Source organism: Tachypleus tridentatus, chromosome 3, assembly GCF_004210375.1.
Source record: "Tachypleus tridentatus isolate NWPU-2018 chromosome 3, ASM421037v1, whole genome shotgun sequence".
NCBI lineage: Eukaryota > Metazoa > Arthropoda > Merostomata > Xiphosura > Limulidae > Tachypleus > Tachypleus tridentatus.
The window spans coordinates 44,058,250-44,076,789 of NC_134827.1; the positions used below are offsets into that span (position 1 = coordinate 44,058,250).

The following is an 18,540-nucleotide window of genomic DNA, read 5'->3' on the forward strand; positions in this document are numbered from 1 at the left end:
ATTAATAAATAAGTAAGACTACTACTCACCGTTTGTAACTTAGTTAAATAAACTAAAGTTGTATTATAGCGGCTCTGTAGATGTGGGCCTCAGGACCACTGGTTACCAAGTTTATAGTAGCTATATAAATGTGGGCCTCAGGACAACGGGTTACCACGTTTATTGTAGGTATATAAATGTGGGCCTCAGGACAAAGGGGTCACCAAGTTTATAGTAGCTATATAAATGTGGGTGTCAGGACCACTGACTACCAAGTTTACATAGCTACTATATATTTTATAGGGCCCACTTATATAGCCATATAGACCCACGGGTCTCAATTAGTGACATTGACTTTAGAGCGTCTAAACACACACACACTTTTGTTTAAATTTGTAATTTATTAGAATACTTTACACACGGCTCGGTATGGCCAGGTGGTTAAGGCACTCGACTCGTAATGCGAGAGTTGCCGGTTCGAATCCCCTTCACACCAAACATGTTCGCTCTTTCAACCGTGGGGGCGTAATAATGTAACGGTCAATTTCACTATCCGTTGGTGAAAGAGTAGCCCAAGAGTTGGCGGCAGGTGCCAATAACTAACTGCCTTTCTCTAGTTTTAAACTGCTAAATTATGGACGGCTAGTGCAGATAGCCCTCGAGTAGCCCGAAATTAAAAACAAACACACACACACACACACACACACACAGACTTTCATATGAAACTGTATTTATTGTTTATTTATTGCCACATTTTAACATGTTGTGACAAAGTATTACCTATATACTAAAATATATACTCTTCAAACATATAAATGTTTCTCGTGTTGTATTTCAAAGTAAATAGCAAACAATAATAGATATCTATTTACATGTTAAAGATATTTTATGAACAGTTGTAAAAACTACTTGCTGGCGCGTGCTAATTATTCTCCGTTTAGATTTTTGTGATAATTTCTGAAGATAAAAATTACGTAAGTTTACAAATTGTTTGGAGTGATAATGAAGTAATTTTGTTACTGTAGTAATAATGTGTATAATGTTATATTAACACAAGATAGAAGTAGGTTTGGGGTTATATGAATAATCTCAGGAGAGGCCTAAATGTATTTCATATTAGAGAAGATTACCAGACATTTATAGTTTGAAAATGTTTAGTTTATTCTACTCATATTTTTGAAAAGTTATTTTTGTAATGGTTCTAAAAGAAATGAAAATAATAAAGTTAAGATATTCAACTCACCGAGAACTTTCAACTCAAAGTGTTTCACTGCACTTTCTCCTTGACCGTTGTCAGTAATACAGCTGTATAGTCCAGCATCTTCTGCTATTATTTCATGGATTGTAAGCACTCTGTCTTGACTGTTGACTCGAGATGAAGTTGGAATAGTTCGTCCATCTGAAGGGTTAACAATGTAACTTGTAATGAAAGGTACAAACATTCGAATCAACAACAAACAAGTTATTACTTTCAAACAGGTTGTCATACAAACAATGAAGAAAGCACTAGTTGGTTATATGAAGTCACACAGACAAACTAGTAAAGACAAGTGGTCATATGAAGCCATAGAGACGAACTAGTAAAGACAAGTGGTCATATGAAGCCATAGAGACGAACTAGTAAAAAAAATGGTCATATAAAGGCATAGAGACGAACTAGTAAAAAAAATGGTCATATAAAGGCATAGAGACGAACTAGTAAAAAAAATGGTCATATGAAGTCATATAGATAAACTAGAAAGACGAGTGGTAATGTGGAGTCATATAGATAAACTAGAAAGACGAGTGGTAATTTGGAGTCAAATAGATAAACTAGAAAGACGAGTGGTAATTTGGAGTCAAATAGATAAACTAGAAAGACGAGTGGTAATTTGGAGTCAAATAGATAAACTAGAAAGACGAGTGGTAATGTGGAGTCATATAGATAAACTAGAAAGACGAGTAGTAATGTGGAGTCATATAGATAAACTAGAAAGACGAGTGGTAATGTGGAGTCATATAGATAAACTAGAAAGACGAGTGGTAATGTGGAGTCATATAGATAAACTAGAAAGACGAGTGGTAATGTGGAGTCATATAGATAAACTAAAAAGACGAGTGCTAATGTGGAGTCATATAGATAAACTAGATAGACGAGTGGTAATGTGGAGTCATATAGATAAACTAGATAGACGAGCGGTAATGTGGAGTCATAAAGATAAACTAGTAAAGGACGACGCAAGCTCAGGAGGAAATTCAACTATTGACCATTTAAAATTAACTCTTCGGGTTATTAAAGAATTGTTGGGTATAAAACCTAACGAACTTTGTCTTCACTAATATAAAATTGTATATTTTCCTTTTCAGTGTTAACTGTAACTAATAATTATTATAACTACAATCACAAGGTATTAAAGGTATCGAACCTGGAAAGTGTAGGCCATCCTGATGAGTGAAATATCTTATTTTTGTAAAATCTTTCAAGTAGTAAACACTCAGTGTATGGAAACAGAGAAGTGTAAACACATTCCCAACAACAAGAGTTTGTTCGTATCCGAAACGTAAATACGCACAAGCTATACAGACTTTTGGAAGTATTTAACAAACAATGAGTATTTTACCTTATGATGGTAACCGGTTTGAACATAACCATGTGTTTCTACGGAATGAAATATATGAAAGGTAGTCAAGTTTTGTCAGAAGAGACAACTGAAACAAATAATGAAATTTAGGGCACACAATGTACCAAAAACATGGTACGGAACAATATCAAACAAACTACAAAACAAAAAAAAAGCAAAGACCTAACAATATACAGAATAAATTGCCCGAACAAACAAGGCACACAACAAAAACTGTACAGAGCAAGGTGCGTTACTAAAAACCAGCAGAGGACAATTAAAACATAGAAAACCAGAATTCACAGAAGAAAGACTGTCATTACCTATCCTATTTGTTTACTTTGGTTCAACTAAAGATAGTCTTCACTTCAGAATCTCATTAGAAAATCTCACTGACCTTTCTTGAAGTAGACCTCTTCTATAGGGTGGCCGGACACAGGACACGAAACTTCAAGTGAGCGTCCAGTTACAACGGTTAAGTTTTCCATTGGACGTATGAAAGGACGCCCAGTCACGTCAATTCTAGCCTTATGTTTGACTGTGGCCACTTGATTTCTAGCTTCGCACTGATAGCTTCCACCGTCTTCAACACGAAGGTGACTCACGTTGACGAAACTTATGAGAGTACCGTTCTCGTCGACAAAATCTCCCGTCTGGAATCGTCTGTCGGACGGTAGGGCAGCGCCATCTAGCGTCCAAAACACTTGTGGAAGGGGTGATCCTGTAGCCACGCACTTGAGGGACACCTCTGATCCTGGCTTTAGCAACTGTTTGTGGAACACTCGTGTGAACATGGGAGGTTTCTCTACAAATAATAAAGAAGATCACAGTATAACTGTACCAGTGTTAAAGTCATTAGATATTTCACACCAACTACAAAATGTATCTCAATCAACCAAATCTTTGCAAAACGGAAATTATTTCATCAGTACAGAATTGAAACATTAAGAAGTGAGTAAACATATTCGATATTGAAATGGAACTTAAATTAAACCATATTTGATGTGTTTTGTCATAGTCAGTTTTTGTATGTAATGTCCTATCACTGGGGGACCTTGACCCCGTATTGGTCCGTTTTGAACCTGAAAACAGTTTTACTTCTCTCTTGAAATTGACAAACTTATCGTGTGAATGTTCTAATAATAGTCTGTGTCCACTAATGTGTTATCAGTGTTGAGCACTTCAACTTATTTATATATAACTACTTATGGAACATGTTCTTCACTATTAGGTCTTACAAATAACTGGTCTTGGTCAAAACAAACATCATACAAATAAGTGGTCTTGGTCAAAACAAACATCATACAAATAAGTGGCCTTGGACAAAACAAACATCATACAAGTAACTGGTCTTGGTCAAAACAAACTTCATACAAATAACTGGCCATGGAAAAAACAAACATCATACAAGTAACTGGTCTTGGTCAAAACAAACTTCATACAAATAACTGGTCTTGGAAAAAACAAACATCATACAAGTAACTGGTCTTGGTCAAAACAAACATCATACAAATAAGTGGTCTTGGTCAAAACAAACATCATACAAATAAGTGGTCTTGGCCAAAACAAACATCATACAAATAAGTGGTCTTGGACAAAACAAACTTCATACAAATAACTGGTCTTGGTCAAAACAAACGTCATACAAATAAGTGGTCTTGGCCAAAACAAACATCATACAAATAAGTGGTCTTGGACAAAACAAACATCATACAAATAACTGGTCTTGGAAAAAACAAACATCATACAAATAACTGGTCTTGGCCAAAACAAACATCATACAAATAAGTGGTCTTGGTCAAAACAAACATCATACAAATAACTGGTCTTGTTAAAAACAAACATCATACAAATAAGTGGTCTTGGACAAAACAAACATCATACAAATAAGTGGTCTTGGACAAAACAAACATCATACAAATAAGTGGTCTTGGTCAAAACAAACATCATACAAATAACTGGTCTTGGTCAAAATAAACATCATACAAATAACTGGTCTTGGTCAAAATAAACATCATACAAATAAGTGGTCTTGGTCAAAACAAACATCATACAAATAAGTGGTCTTGGACAAAACAAACATCATACAAATAACTGGTCTTGGTCAAAATAAACATCATACAAATAACTGGTCTTGGTCAAAACAAACATCATACAAATAACTGGTCTTGGTCAAAATAAACATCATACAAATAACTGGTCTTGGTCAAAACAAACATCATACAAATAAGTGGTCTTGGTCAAAACAAACATCATACAAATAACTGGTCTTGGAAAAACAAACATCATACAAATAAGTGGTCTTGGACAAAACAAACATCATACAAATAACTGGTCTTGGTCAAAATAAACATCATACAAATAACTGGTCTTGGTCAAAACAAACATCATACAAATAACTGGTCTTGGTCAAAATAAACATCATACAAATAACTGGTCTTGGTCAAAACAAACATCATACAAATAAGTGGTCTTGGACAAAACAAACATCATACAAATAAGTTTTATCAGTGAAAACAAACATCATTTTTAATTTTAACGGTTACATGAATGTCTAACTCACCTTCAAGTTTCAGGATCACGTGATCTTGGGCAGAGTCGACATCATTTTGGGCATAACACTGGTAAACACCACTGTCTTCCTTTGTGAAAGATGATATTACTAGCCACCTATCATGAGCTGGTCTTATTTTCACAGTCTGATCTTTTACCCAATAAGTCGCTTCTACAGGGTTTCCTTGGACCGTGCAATTCAAACTAACTTTTTCACCGTACCTCAAAACCAGCAGTCTTGGAAATCTCGGTATGATTGTCACAGTTAGTTTAGCTACAGTAAAGAAAACATACTCTTTATGTAGGAACAGTACGTGTACCTAATACTGTTTATGTAAGATAACTATTCACCTAACACTATTCAGTATTTACTGTTTACATAAAGTTTACTCTTTATGTAGGAACAGTACGTGTACCTAATACTGTTTATGTAAGATAACTATTCACCTAACACTACTTAAGTAAGACAACCACTTACCTCTTACCACAAGAGTTCGTTGTGTTCGTTGTTCTCCCAAGATATTTTTAGCAACACATATATAGTCACCACTGTCACTGATTCTCGTGTCTCGAAGGATCAGCGTCCCATGTAAGAGGTTCACCCTAGACCCCAAATCGACTGGCCTTAGCTTTAGATTCTCGAGGCGATACCACTGATATTCTGGTCTAGGATGGCCACGTGCAACACATGCAAGCTTAGCGATGTGTTTTTCATGTACTTCCACCGCATTAGTTTCTTCGTCTATCGTGGGCGCGAATGTGTCACGTGGTTCTACAGGGAAACAACATAACCCGAAATTATAAAATGTTGGAAGTTCACTCATTTATTAGAAATCAGACAACGAAGTAAATGTATACATTCTGCGAATTCTCGGTTTTAGTTTTAGATTCCTGAAGAAGACCAAACGTAAGATACAAGTATTTATACCCAACCTGCTACCAGTAATTTGGCCCACGAGGAACTGAAAGCTTTCTCTCCGGTTAGAATGTTTGTCAGCTGACATCTGAACCGTTTTTGATTGTCTGTATTTCCGACATCATGAATGTGCAATTCACCCGTTGAGAAGCCTAAATATTTGTCTCCACTGAAGTCTGAGAAAATAAAAAAGAATTTCACTCAAAACTACAGACATTCGTTTTAAAAATTGACAGACGAACTCTCGGGACGTGCAAGCCCCATTTTCTTAACATATAAGAAACTTAAATGTTTTAAAAGTATGATTTAAACCCCCTTGAAAAGTGGGTTAAGATGTGCCCCCACTATGACAGAATTAAAATAACCTCTAGTTTCACGTGTTTATGGTAAAGTCAGCATGAAGAACTGACGTCAAATTACAAGAAATCAACACATACATTTTAAGATATATATTTTATATTGTAATTTAGTTGTTTTATAGAGGAAGCTGCTGGTCATAGTGATGATATAAAACATCGAGAACAAGGATACAAATGTATTACACGAGTTCAGTGACAGAAACGTTTGTGATTTATTGTAAATAGTGTTAGTTTAGTGTCATTTTATTTCTAGTTCTCTGATCATTTACCCTTGAAATAGTAAAAATAAGTTTATTTTTATTTTATTAAAACAGTCGCTAATACTGAAAATATAAGTTGTGAAATTAGCCCAACAACTATGTCATGTGTAAAACATCCAAATATGAGTTGTGAAATTAGCCCAACAACTATGTCATGTGTAAAACATCCAAATATGAGTTGTGAAATTAGCCCAACAACTACGTCATGTGTAAAACATCCAAATATGAGTTGTGAAATTAGCTCAACAACTATGTCATGTGTAAAACATCCAAATATAAGTTGTGAAATTAGCCCAACAACTATGTCATGTGTAAAACATCCAAATATGAGTTGTGAAATTAGCCCAACAACTACGTCATGTGTAAAACATCCAAATATGAGTTGTGAAATTAGCCCAACAACTACGTCATGTGTAAAACATCCAAATATGAGTTGTGAAATTAGCCCAACAACTATGTCATGTGTAAAACATCCAAATATGAGTTGTGAAATTAGCCCAACAACTATGTCATGTGTAAAACATCCAAATATGAGTTGTGAAATTAGCCCAACAACTATGTCATGTGTAAAACATCCAAATATGAGTTGTGAAATTAGCCCAACAACTACGTCATGTGTAAAACATCCAAATATGAGTTGTGAAATTAGCCCAACAACTATGTCATGTGTAAAACATCCAAATATGAGTTGTGAAATTAGCCCAACAACTACGTCATGTGTAAAACATCCAAATATGAGTTGTGAAATTAGCCCAACAACTATGTCATGTGTAAAACATCCAAATATGAGTTGTGAAATTAGCCCAACAACTATGTCATGTGTAAAACATCCAAACCTATCAAAAGACATAAACTAGCCTAGTGTATCATACAACAATGTTAAAACTACTAAAACACCTAAACTAGTTTAGCGAGTCATAAAACAGTGTTAAAGAAACTAAAACACATAATCTGGCTTATTGGACACACTAAAACACACAAATTAGTATACTAAAGACGTCTAACTGTTAAACCTATTAAAACACATAAACTAGTTTAATATAACATAAAATAAATAAAAACCTACGAAAACACAAAAGCTAGCTTACTAAAGCGTAAAACAACCATCAAACCTACTCAGTTGTAAATAAACATCGAAAACTACATACTTGGATCAGCCTCAGGTAGAATAGAATGTCCGTTGTCGCTCACCCAAGCAGATACGACCACATAATGACTTACACCAGTGGGAACCTGACATTTGACAACTGCAGTATTGGTTCTTGTCACGATACTGTCAGACACATCCACCAGGTACGACACAGGAACCACTAGAGAGAAGTAACAAACTGAAGTTTTTCTTTCGCTCAAATAAATAAAATATTACTTTACGAGAGGTTGTTTCGAATTTGTCAACTCCTGGAATGAAAGAGTGAAACAGTTTTTTAAATGAAACTACCAAATTAATTATTGAAACTTATTTTCTTGATTCGATAAAGAAGATGAAAACATCTTGGTACTCTGAATGTTTGGTGTAGATAAAGAAAGATGTGGATGAATGTGTTTTGTTTCAAGTACCAAACATCTTGGTTCTCTGAATGTTTGGTGTAGATAAAGAAAGATGTGGATGAATGTGTTTTGTTTCAAGTACCAAACATCTTGGTTCTCTGAATGTTTGGTGTAGATAAAGAAAGATGTGGATGAATGTGTTTTGTTTCAAGTACCAAACATCTTGGTACTCTGAATGTTTGGTGTAGATAAAGAAAGATGTGGATGAATGTGTTTTGTTTCAAGTACCAAACATCTTGGTTCTCTGAATGTTTGGTGTAGATAAAGAAAGATGTGGATGAATGTGTTTTGTTTCAAGTACCAAACATCTTGGTACTCTGAATGTTTGGTGTAGATAAAGAAAGATGTGGATGAATGTGTTTTGTTTCAAGTACCAAACATCTTGGTACTCTGAATGTTTGGTGTAGATAAAGAAAGATGTGGATGAACGTGTTTTGTTTCAATTGCGCTTCTTTCTTGGCTAAAACAGTCAAGTTGGTATAGATGTATTCGAATATATAAAAATAATGAAGCTAAAATATTAATGTTTTACCATAGTTATTGTGTAAAACCACGATAATATTGTTATTCCACCACATAAAACTTATTGAATATTATAAAATACAGCCAATCATTTTTATTGTGGGGAACCAAAATTTGTAAAAAGGGAAAAAAATTGTCAGATGGTCTTTGTGGACAGGTCCTTGTCATGTGTATAGCCGGTCTCTGTGGACACGTCCTTGTCAGGTGTATAGCCGGTCTCTGTGGACACGTCCTTGTCATGTGTATAGCCGGTGTCTGTGGACACGTCCTTGTCAGGTGTATAGCCGGTCTCTGTGGACATATCCTTGTCCTGGTGTCTGTACACATCCATGTCAAGTGTTGATTAATACAGTGGAATAAAGAAAATATCATGGTTTTGTTACTTCAAGAGTCTACATGTTTCCTGGTTGATGTGTCGTTGTTGTACTGATGAAATATCATGGTTTTGTTACCTCAAGAGTCCACATGCTTTCTGATTGATGTGTCGTTGTGGTACTGATAAAATATCATGGTTTTGTTACTTCAAGAGTCCATATGTTTTCTGGTTGATGTGTCGTTGTTGTACTGATAAAAGATCATGGTTTTGTTACTTCAAGAGTCCATATGTTTTCTGGTTGATCTGTCGTTGTTGTACTGATAAAATATTATGGTTTTGTTACTTCAAGAGTCCACATGTTTCCTGGTTGATGTGTCGTTGTTGTACTCATAAAAGATCATGGTTTTTGTTACTTCAAGAGTCCATATGTTTTCTGGTTGATGTGTCGTTGTTGTACTGATAAATGATCATGGTTTTGTTACTTCAAGAGTCCACATGTTTTTTGGTTGATGTGTTGTTCTTGTACTGATAAAAGATCATAGTTTTGTTACCTCAAGAGTCCACATGCTTTCTGATTGATGTGTCGTTGTTGTACTGATAAAATATCATGGCTTTGTTACTTCAAGAGTTTATATGTTTTCCGGTTGATATGTCGTTGTGGTACTGATAAAATATCATGGTTTTGTTACTTCAAGAGTCCACATGTTTTTTGGTTGATGTGTCGTTGTTGTATTGAAAAAATATCATGGTTTTGTTACTTCAAGAGTCCACATGTTTCCTGGTTGATGTGTCGTTGTGGTACTGATAAAATATCATGGTTTTGTTACTTCAAGAGTCCATATGTTTTCTGGTTGATGTGTCGTTGTTGTACTGATAAAAGATCATGGTTTTGTTACTTCAAGAGTCCATATGTTTTCTGGTTGATCTGTCGTTGTTGTACTGATAAAATATTATGGTTTTGTTACTTCAAGAGTCCACATGTTTCCTGGTTGATGTGTCGTTGTTGTACTCATAAAAGATCATGGTTTTGTTACTTCAAGAGTCCATATGTTTTCTGGTTGATGTGTCGTTGTTGTACTGATAAATGATCATGGTTTTGTTACTTCAAGAGTCCACATGTTTTTTGGTTGATGTGTTGTTCTTGTACTGATAAAAGATCATAGTTTTGTTACCTCAAGAGTCCACATGCTTTCTGATTGATGTGTCGTTGTTGTACTGATAAAATATCATGGCTTTGTTACTTCAAGAGTTTATATGTTTTCCGGTTGATATGTCGTTGTGGTACTGATAAAATATCATGGTTTTGTTACTTCAAGAGTCCACATGTTTTTTGGTTGATGTGTCGTTGTTGTATTGAAAAAATATCATGGTTTTGTTACTTCAAGAGTCCACATGTTTCCTGGTTGATGTGTCGTTGTTGTACTGATAAAATATCATGGTTTTGTTACTTCAAGAGTCCATATGTTTTCCGGTTGATGTGTCGTTGTTGTACTGATAAAATATCATGGTTTTGTTACTTCAAGAGTCCACATGTTTCCTGGTTGATGTGTCGTTGTTGTGCTCATAAAAGATCATGGTTTTGTTACTTCAAGAGTCCATATGTTTTCTGGTTGATGTGTCGTTGTTGTACTGATAAAAGATCATGGATTTGTTACTTCAAGAGTCCATATGTTTTCTGGTTGATGTGTCGTTGTTGTACTGATAAAAGATCATGGTTTTGTTACTTCAAGAGACCATATGTTTTCTGGTTGATGTGTCGTTGTTGTACTGATAAAATATCATGGTTTTGTTACTTCAAGAGTCCATATGTTTTCCGGTTGATGTGTCGTTGTTGTACTGATAAAAGATCTGAGCAGATAATTCCATCTCGGCAGAAATTAAAGAACAGAATGACTATCCACAGACAACAGATAAATCACCCAAAATTGAGACAAATCGAATCGAGTATATATTTAGACCAATGTGCAAAGGAGAGACACCCAAATTTCAGTGTAATACTATTCTATGAGTTTGGATAAGACTGTGAGCAAACCAGAAAAACTATGGAGAAACATTTTATCTAAAAATATAAGCTAGAATTAAATAAAATTCCCCTAAAATAGTGGTAGAATAAACTTTACAAATCACGTGACTCTGATGACGTTCTCATCAGCAATCGAATATTGAAACTTGCTTTATTTTCCCGCCTTTTTATAATGCAGAGAAGCATGAAACACGTAAATGCAAATAAACGACCTTAATACTATCACGTAAAGCTTTAATTTCTATATATATTAGTGAAATTAAATAATTTATTTCTAAATAACCAAAATCATGAGGAAGGACTGCATTAAAAACAGTAAATCCCAATCCCAGATTAATTATATTATAATCATAAAACATTCAAACCATAAACCAAAACACATGAACATGAAATTTAGAAAAAAACTTTTTGTTTAATTTTTAAAATACGCTGCACACCTTTTAAACAGGGGATCCTAGGATACAAGCTACGACCTGGGATTATAAAATATATCCAAGATGCACACCTTTTAAACAGGGGATCCTAAGATACAAGCTACGACCTGGGATTATAAAATGTATCCAAGATGCACACCTTTTAAACAGGGGATCCTAGGATACAAGCTACAACCTGGGATTATAAAATGTATCCAAGATGCACACCTTTTAAACAGGGGATCCTAAGATACATTGTACAACCTGGGATTATAAAATGTATCCAAGATGCACACCTTTTAAACAGGGGATCCTAGGATACAAGCTACGACCTGGGATTATAAAATGTATCCAAGATGCACACCTTTTAAACAGGGGATCCTAAGATACAAGCTACAACCAGGGATTATAAAATGTATCCAAGATGCACACCTTTTAAACAGGGGATCCTAAGATACAAGCTACAACCTGGGATTATAAAATGTATCCAAGATGCACACCTTTTAAACAGGGAATCCTAGGATACAAGCTACGACCTGGGATTATAAAATGTATCCAAGATGCACACCTTTTAAACAGGGGATCCTAAGATGCAAGCTACAACCTGGGATTATAAAATGTATCCAAGATGCACACCTTTTAAACAGGGGATCCTAAGATGCAAGCTACAACCTGGGATTATAAAATGTATCCAAGATGCACACCTTTTAAACAGGGATCCTAGGATACAAGCTACGACCTGGGATTATAAAATGTATCCAAGTTGCACACCTTTTTAAACAGGAATCCTAGGATACAAGCTACGACCTGGGATTATAAAATGTATCCAAGATGCACACCTTTAAACAGGGATCCTAAGATGCAAGCTACAACCTGGGATTATAAAATGTATCCAAGATGCACACCTTTTAAACAGGGGATCCTAAGATGCAAGCTACAACCTGGGATTATAAAATGTATCCAAGATGCACACCTTTTAAACAGGGGATCCTAGGATACAAGCTACGACCTGGGATTATAAAATGTATCCAAGTTGCACACCTTTTAAACAGGGGATCCTAAGATGCAAGCTACAACCTGGGATTATAAAATGTATCCAAGATGCACACCTTTTAAACAGGGGATCCTAAGATACAAGCTACGACCTGGGATTATAAAATGTATCCAAGATGCACACCTTTTAAACAGGGGATCCCAGGATAAAAGCTACAACCTGGGATTATAAAATGTATCCAAGATTTTGAAGGCTAATTCTATGTACGACCCACATGGGTGCTTAAGCCCACAACGACCCACATCTATATCAATCTTTACCGCTTGCAGAAAGTTGTGGGAGGTGACTGGTCTGCCAAGTTCCAATAAGAAAAAGATTAACACAAAAAGGCAAAAAATTAATAAATAAAAATAAAATTAGGTACTGCCATCTGGTGGTAAGTAAGATAAAACTTACCTCTTAAAGTTAGGATTCATAGCATATACAAAAATTGTACGATAATCATATGGAATGAAATAACAAAAACAATAGAATATACAATATATACAACTATGTGAATGAACATGAGAATTACAAAACAATAAATTGAAAAAATATACACACACACACAAAATATTAAATTTAAAAAATGAATGTCTGCATAACAGAATAATATATACTGGTATGTAGATGTAATAAAATTCAAAAATAAACAAACTACAAAAATTGAAGTTGAAAATTACGAATAATTAAAAATAATTACAAAAAGAAATGAAATACAAAGAAAATAAAAACAATATCTAGGATTTAATTACAAAGAAAACAACCGTACAAATAAACATTATACATAACATACAATATGTACATAAATATTAGAAAATATAAATTGTAGAATAAAAAATAAATGAACATTACAAACAAAATAGATAAACAATAATAAAAATACAAATAAACATTAATGACATTGAATACAGACAGTCTATAAAATTAGCCTAATCCCCAAGCGTGCACACCGGCAAGACATCCGAACGCCAACGGTGATAAAAGACCCTTGGACTCAGTAGCCGATAGTCCGCGTTAAGGCGCAGTAACAGTTTGCACCTGGCCTCAGCTGACATCTTAAAGCGGCGCGATACTGGAGCCAGTTCAAAAACAGATTGGTTACGGGTAAGCCAAATAACGTACTTAAACACCTATAGGGTGTGGTGAAATGTAAAGTCCGGGTGACTGGGAACAGAGACCTGCACGTGATACAAAATGGTATCAGCCGAGATCGATGGGACACGGAAAAGGTGAGTCACCCTTTTCTATATCCCCTCCGATGTAGGACAAAGAGTCTGACACAATGGACATGACTCGGTGACACTGATACCGGAGAGGTATAATCGTTCTATCTCTGATAGGGTGTTATGAACGACTCACCAGTTGAAAGGCTGAAGATAACTATCAATATGGCACATTACTATCCGACCCCAAACAACGTCCCACGGAAAAGTGGGGTGGTGCTGCTCTATCCTGCGAGTATAGTCCGGACTATAAAGAGAATTGGAGTCCGCCGGAATGTCACGTAACATAGCGTCTGATCTCCGTAACAACGTCAGTATACCAAGTGGGAAGATCAAACCTCATTGGTTCAGTCAGGCCTGGTGAAACACCAAAACACATGAGCCAGTCAGGAAACAAACCTGTTGGCTATAGGAATCGTACTCTCAAGAGAGAGACAGCGATTAGTGGTGGACAGGAAAGAGAAAAATACTTGGTCTGGACACATGGGATGTCCAGTCCTCCCTTGTGGGACGGCTTAACTAAAGACAACCGAGACACTACCTCAGTTTTACCACTTCACAGGAAGGTGTAGATAGCTCGCACACAGCGGTTGTTCAGAGGGAGAATGTCACCAAGATACCATATCAAGGGGAGAAGTCCCCTCTTTACCACCTCTGCCAAACAAGTTAGCAGGGCTGTAACAATAATCTTGAACTGCCGAAATGACACGTTGCACTATCTCTCTCCAGGCAGCCTCAGGACTCGCAAGGAAGCGAATCTCAAAACATCTGACTGGAGAGGAAGTCCATGCCAGACCGAATGGAGTGTCTGCAAAGGAAGCCCACTTGCCCAACCACCGAGCACTAGATTTAGTGTAGTTTGAACCGGGCTGCACTGGACTTGAAGTATTTGTTGAAATTCGCTAGTGCTGAACCCAAGGATGTTTGGTTTTCTAGAAGTAGGTTCACATCACGACTATCTTGATGGACACCCCATGTAGTCGGCTATAGTAGTTAAGGTACGTGTTGAGGGTGTCAGTAATGTCCGAGGACATCTCACCATTTTCCCTCAACAATATACATCTCCCGTGCCTTACACGGTGGAACCCTAGTAACATTTCTGGGATCAAGAGACTCCTTCGGACTGAAAACGCTCTCAGCTCGGAATAATTTGGCATATTTCAAGTCAATGTCATTTTTGAGCCTTTCAATGTCTGCAATTATCCACTGGTCTACTGATCTACCCCTAAGCAAGGTTGTTAAGGTGTCTTGTTTATTACCCAGGGCAAGACGGCGAGTTCGCGAGTGCCGCATGTCTGCCTGCCTCAGTAAGGAGGCACAGGCTTCCTTGAAGCCCACCCATCATTAATGGCGTTAATTGAACAGAGGCCTCGGACAAAGGCTATCAATTTATTCCCCATCTAGTCCTAAAAGAGAAGGGAGACATTGATTCTCAACACTCCAGGACCCCAGAAACAGGGGTAAATCTTGGATTACAATAAAAAAGGCTCGATGGTCAGACACATGAAACGAAACATCACCAACCCCATAGACCGCAGATTTAGCGAGGTACTGATTCAGGGCAGCTGTCACATAGAAACGGTCCAGGCGACAAGATACGCCCTGACCAGTCCAAGTGGCAACAAAAGTATTCCCGTAAAGTGCACGCCAAATATCAAGGAAGTCAAAGTCCGACAACATTGAATGTAGATGCTGTGCCTGTTGATCACTAGAAAGGGGATCTACCACAGTCGTATTGAGGTGGGATCCAAAATGCAGTTAGAGTGCCCACTAAGGACAACATCGACTTGCATTATCAAGAACCTGTCTGAGGAGGAAAAGAACATCTTCAATTTCCTCCCTTGGAGAGGCACATAGACATTAAGAAACTAGACTTTACAACCCTGAATGACGACATTAACATACACAACCCACTCTTCAGCATCACTATGTGATGAGAGGATACTTTCTGAAAAGTTGAGGTTGAAGAGAGTTTCCATATTTCATGTATGTGTCGAACCAAATGACCAGAAAGAGGGAACAGGAAAAAGATTCACAAAGGAGAAACGATCCCTCATAGAGGCGAAATGGGTCTTGTGTACAAATATAACACCCTTCCCACGACCTGACAAGGGGGCCTGAGACTGCTCAGAGGCCCCAACCAGCCCATGACCCGACAAGGGGGTCCGTTAAGAGGCTCCACCCCACCAAGTAAAGAAACTCCACACACGTCTGTCTCCTCACAGGTCAAAGAAGAGACCAAAAACTCTTCAGAGGCTCCATTCCACCAAGTAAAGAAACCCCACACACGTCTGTCTCCTAGCAGGCCATGAAAGAGACCTAAATCTCTTCAGAGGCTCTACCCCACCAAGTAGAGAAACACACATGTCTGACTCCTCGCAGGCCAAAGAAAATAGACCAAAAACTCCTCAGAGGCTCCACCCCACCAAGTAAAGAAACCCCACACACGTCTGACTCCTCGCAGGCCAGGGAAGAGGCCTAAACTCTTCAGAAGCTCAACCCCACCAAGTAAAGAAACCCCACGGACGTCTGACTCCTAGCAGGCCATGGAAGAGACCTAAATCTCCTCAGAGGCTCCACCCCCACCAAATAAAGAAACACACATGTCTAACCCCTCGCAGGCCAGGGAAGAGACCTAAAACTCCTCAGAGGCTCCACCCCACCAAGTAAAGAAACACACATGTCTGACTCCTCGCAGGCCTGAGAAGAGACCAATACCTCTTCAGAAGCTCCACCCCCACCAAGTAAAGAAACCTTACACACGTCTGACTCCTTGCAGGCCATGGAAGAGGCCTAAACCTCTTCAGAGGCTCCACCACACCAAGTAAAGAAACCCCACACACGTCTGACTCCTAGCAGACCATGGAAGAGACCTAAACCTCCTCAGAGGCTTCACCCTCACCATGTAAAGAAACCCCACACACGTCTGACTCCTCGCAGGCCAGGAAAGAGACCTATACCTCATCAGAGGCTTCCCTCTCACCATGTAAAGAAACCTCACACATGTCTGACTCCTAGCAGGCCAGAGAAGAGACCTAAACCTCGTCAGAGGCTCCAACCCCTCTCAGATTGACAAAGATACACCAGTCCTTCTCCCCACCAGTGCTTAAGATGGTGTGGAAGATGACCGCTGTAACAGTTTGTGTCTCGCGACCTTTAAAACATACGAGGTCACACGCCTTGGACACAGCGAAGACGCGTGATCTCCACTACATACGGGACGCTTTACTACACAAGAGTCATTAGTGTTGCCAAAAACGAAACATTTTTGGCACTGAGGAGTGCTGCAAGTCCCTGACAAGTGGTCTTCGAGGCCACAGCGATGACACCTGCGGCGCATGCCAGGGTAGTTCACCAAGACAGTAAAGTTATTGATCTTGAGGTAGTTTGGCACAGGATGTTTCATGTTAAAGCACACCCTGTTTCCAGTACACACCCCAGGGAAGAGTCTGGTAGCACACCATCCTGTTACCAGTACACACACCAGAGCGTGTCTGGTAGCACACCATCCTGTTACCAGTACACACACCAGAGCGAGTCTGACAGCACATTCTCCTGTTTCCAGTACACACACCAGAGCGTGTCTGGTAGCACACCATCCTGTTACCAGTACACAGACCAGAGCGTGTCTGGTAGCACACCATCCTGTTTCCAGTACACACACCAGAGCGTGTCTGGTAGCACACCATCCTGTTACCAGTACACACACCAGAGCTAGTCTGGTAGCACACCATCCTGTTACCAGTACACACACCAGAGCGTGTCTGGTAGCACACCATCCTGTTACCAGTACACAGACCAGAGCGTGTCTGGTAGCACACCATCCTGTTTCCAGTACACACACCAGAGCGAGTCTGGTAGCACACCATCCTGTTACCAGTACACACACCAGAGTGAGTCTGGTAGCACACCATCCTGTTACCAGTTCACACACCAAGGCGAGTCTGGTAGCACACCATCCTGTTACCAGTACACACACCAGAGCGAGTCTGGTAGCACACCATCCTGTTACCAGTACACACACCAGAGCGAGTCTGGTAGCACACCATCCTGTTTCCAGTACACACACCAGAGCGAGTCTGGTAGCACACCATCCTGTTATCAGTACACACACCAGAGCGAGTCTGGTAGCACACCATCCTGTTTCCAGTACACACACCAGAGCGAGTCTGGTAGCACACCATCCTGTTACCAGTACACACACCAGAGTGAGTCTGGTAGCACACCATCCTGTTACCAGTTCACACACCAAGGCGAGTCTGGTAGCACACCATCCTGTTACCAGTACACACACCAGAGCGTGTCTGGTAGCACACCATCCTGTTACCAGTACACACACCAGAGCGAGTCTGGTAGCACACCATCCTGTTACCAGTACACACACCAGAGCGAGTCTGGTAGCACACCATCCTGTTTCCAGTACACACACCAAGGCGAGTCTGGTAGCACACCATCCTGTTTCCAGTACACACACCAAGGCGAGTCTAGTAGCACACCCTCCTGTTTCCAGTACATACACCAAGGCGTGTCTGGTAGCACACCATCCTGTTACCAGTACACACACCAGAGCGAGTCTGGTAGCACACCATCCTGTTTCCAGTACACACACCAAGGCGAGTCTGGTAGCACACCATCCTGTTTCCAGTACACACACCAAGGCGTGTCTGGTAGCACACCATCCTGTTACCAGTACACACACCAGAGTGAGTCTGGTAGCACACCATCCTGTTACCAGTACACACACCAAAGCGAGTCTGGTAGCACACCATCCTGTTACCAGTACACACACCAG

The 18,540-nt window shown here is 38.7% G+C and overlaps 1 protein-coding gene across 1 annotated transcript in view; it reads right to left on the bottom strand.

Moving 5' to 3' along the window:
- The window catches only part of LOC143246785 (cell adhesion molecule Dscam1-like), a 76,012-nt gene that overhangs the window by 42,075 nt on the left and 15,397 nt on the right, over positions 1-18,540 (bottom strand). Inside the window, exons 3-8 of the mRNA XM_076493937.1 lie at positions 7,816-7,977; positions 6,066-6,224; positions 5,611-5,904; positions 5,143-5,406; positions 2,977-3,384; positions 1,223-1,378 (exon numbers count right to left, since the gene is read on the bottom strand). Coding sequence (XP_076350052.1) covers positions 1,223-1,378; positions 2,977-3,384; positions 5,143-5,406; positions 5,611-5,904; positions 6,066-6,224; positions 7,816-7,977 — 1,443 coding nt within the window. The remainder of the gene's footprint in view (positions 1-1,222; positions 1,379-2,976; positions 3,385-5,142; positions 5,407-5,610; positions 5,905-6,065; positions 6,225-7,815; positions 7,978-18,540) is intronic.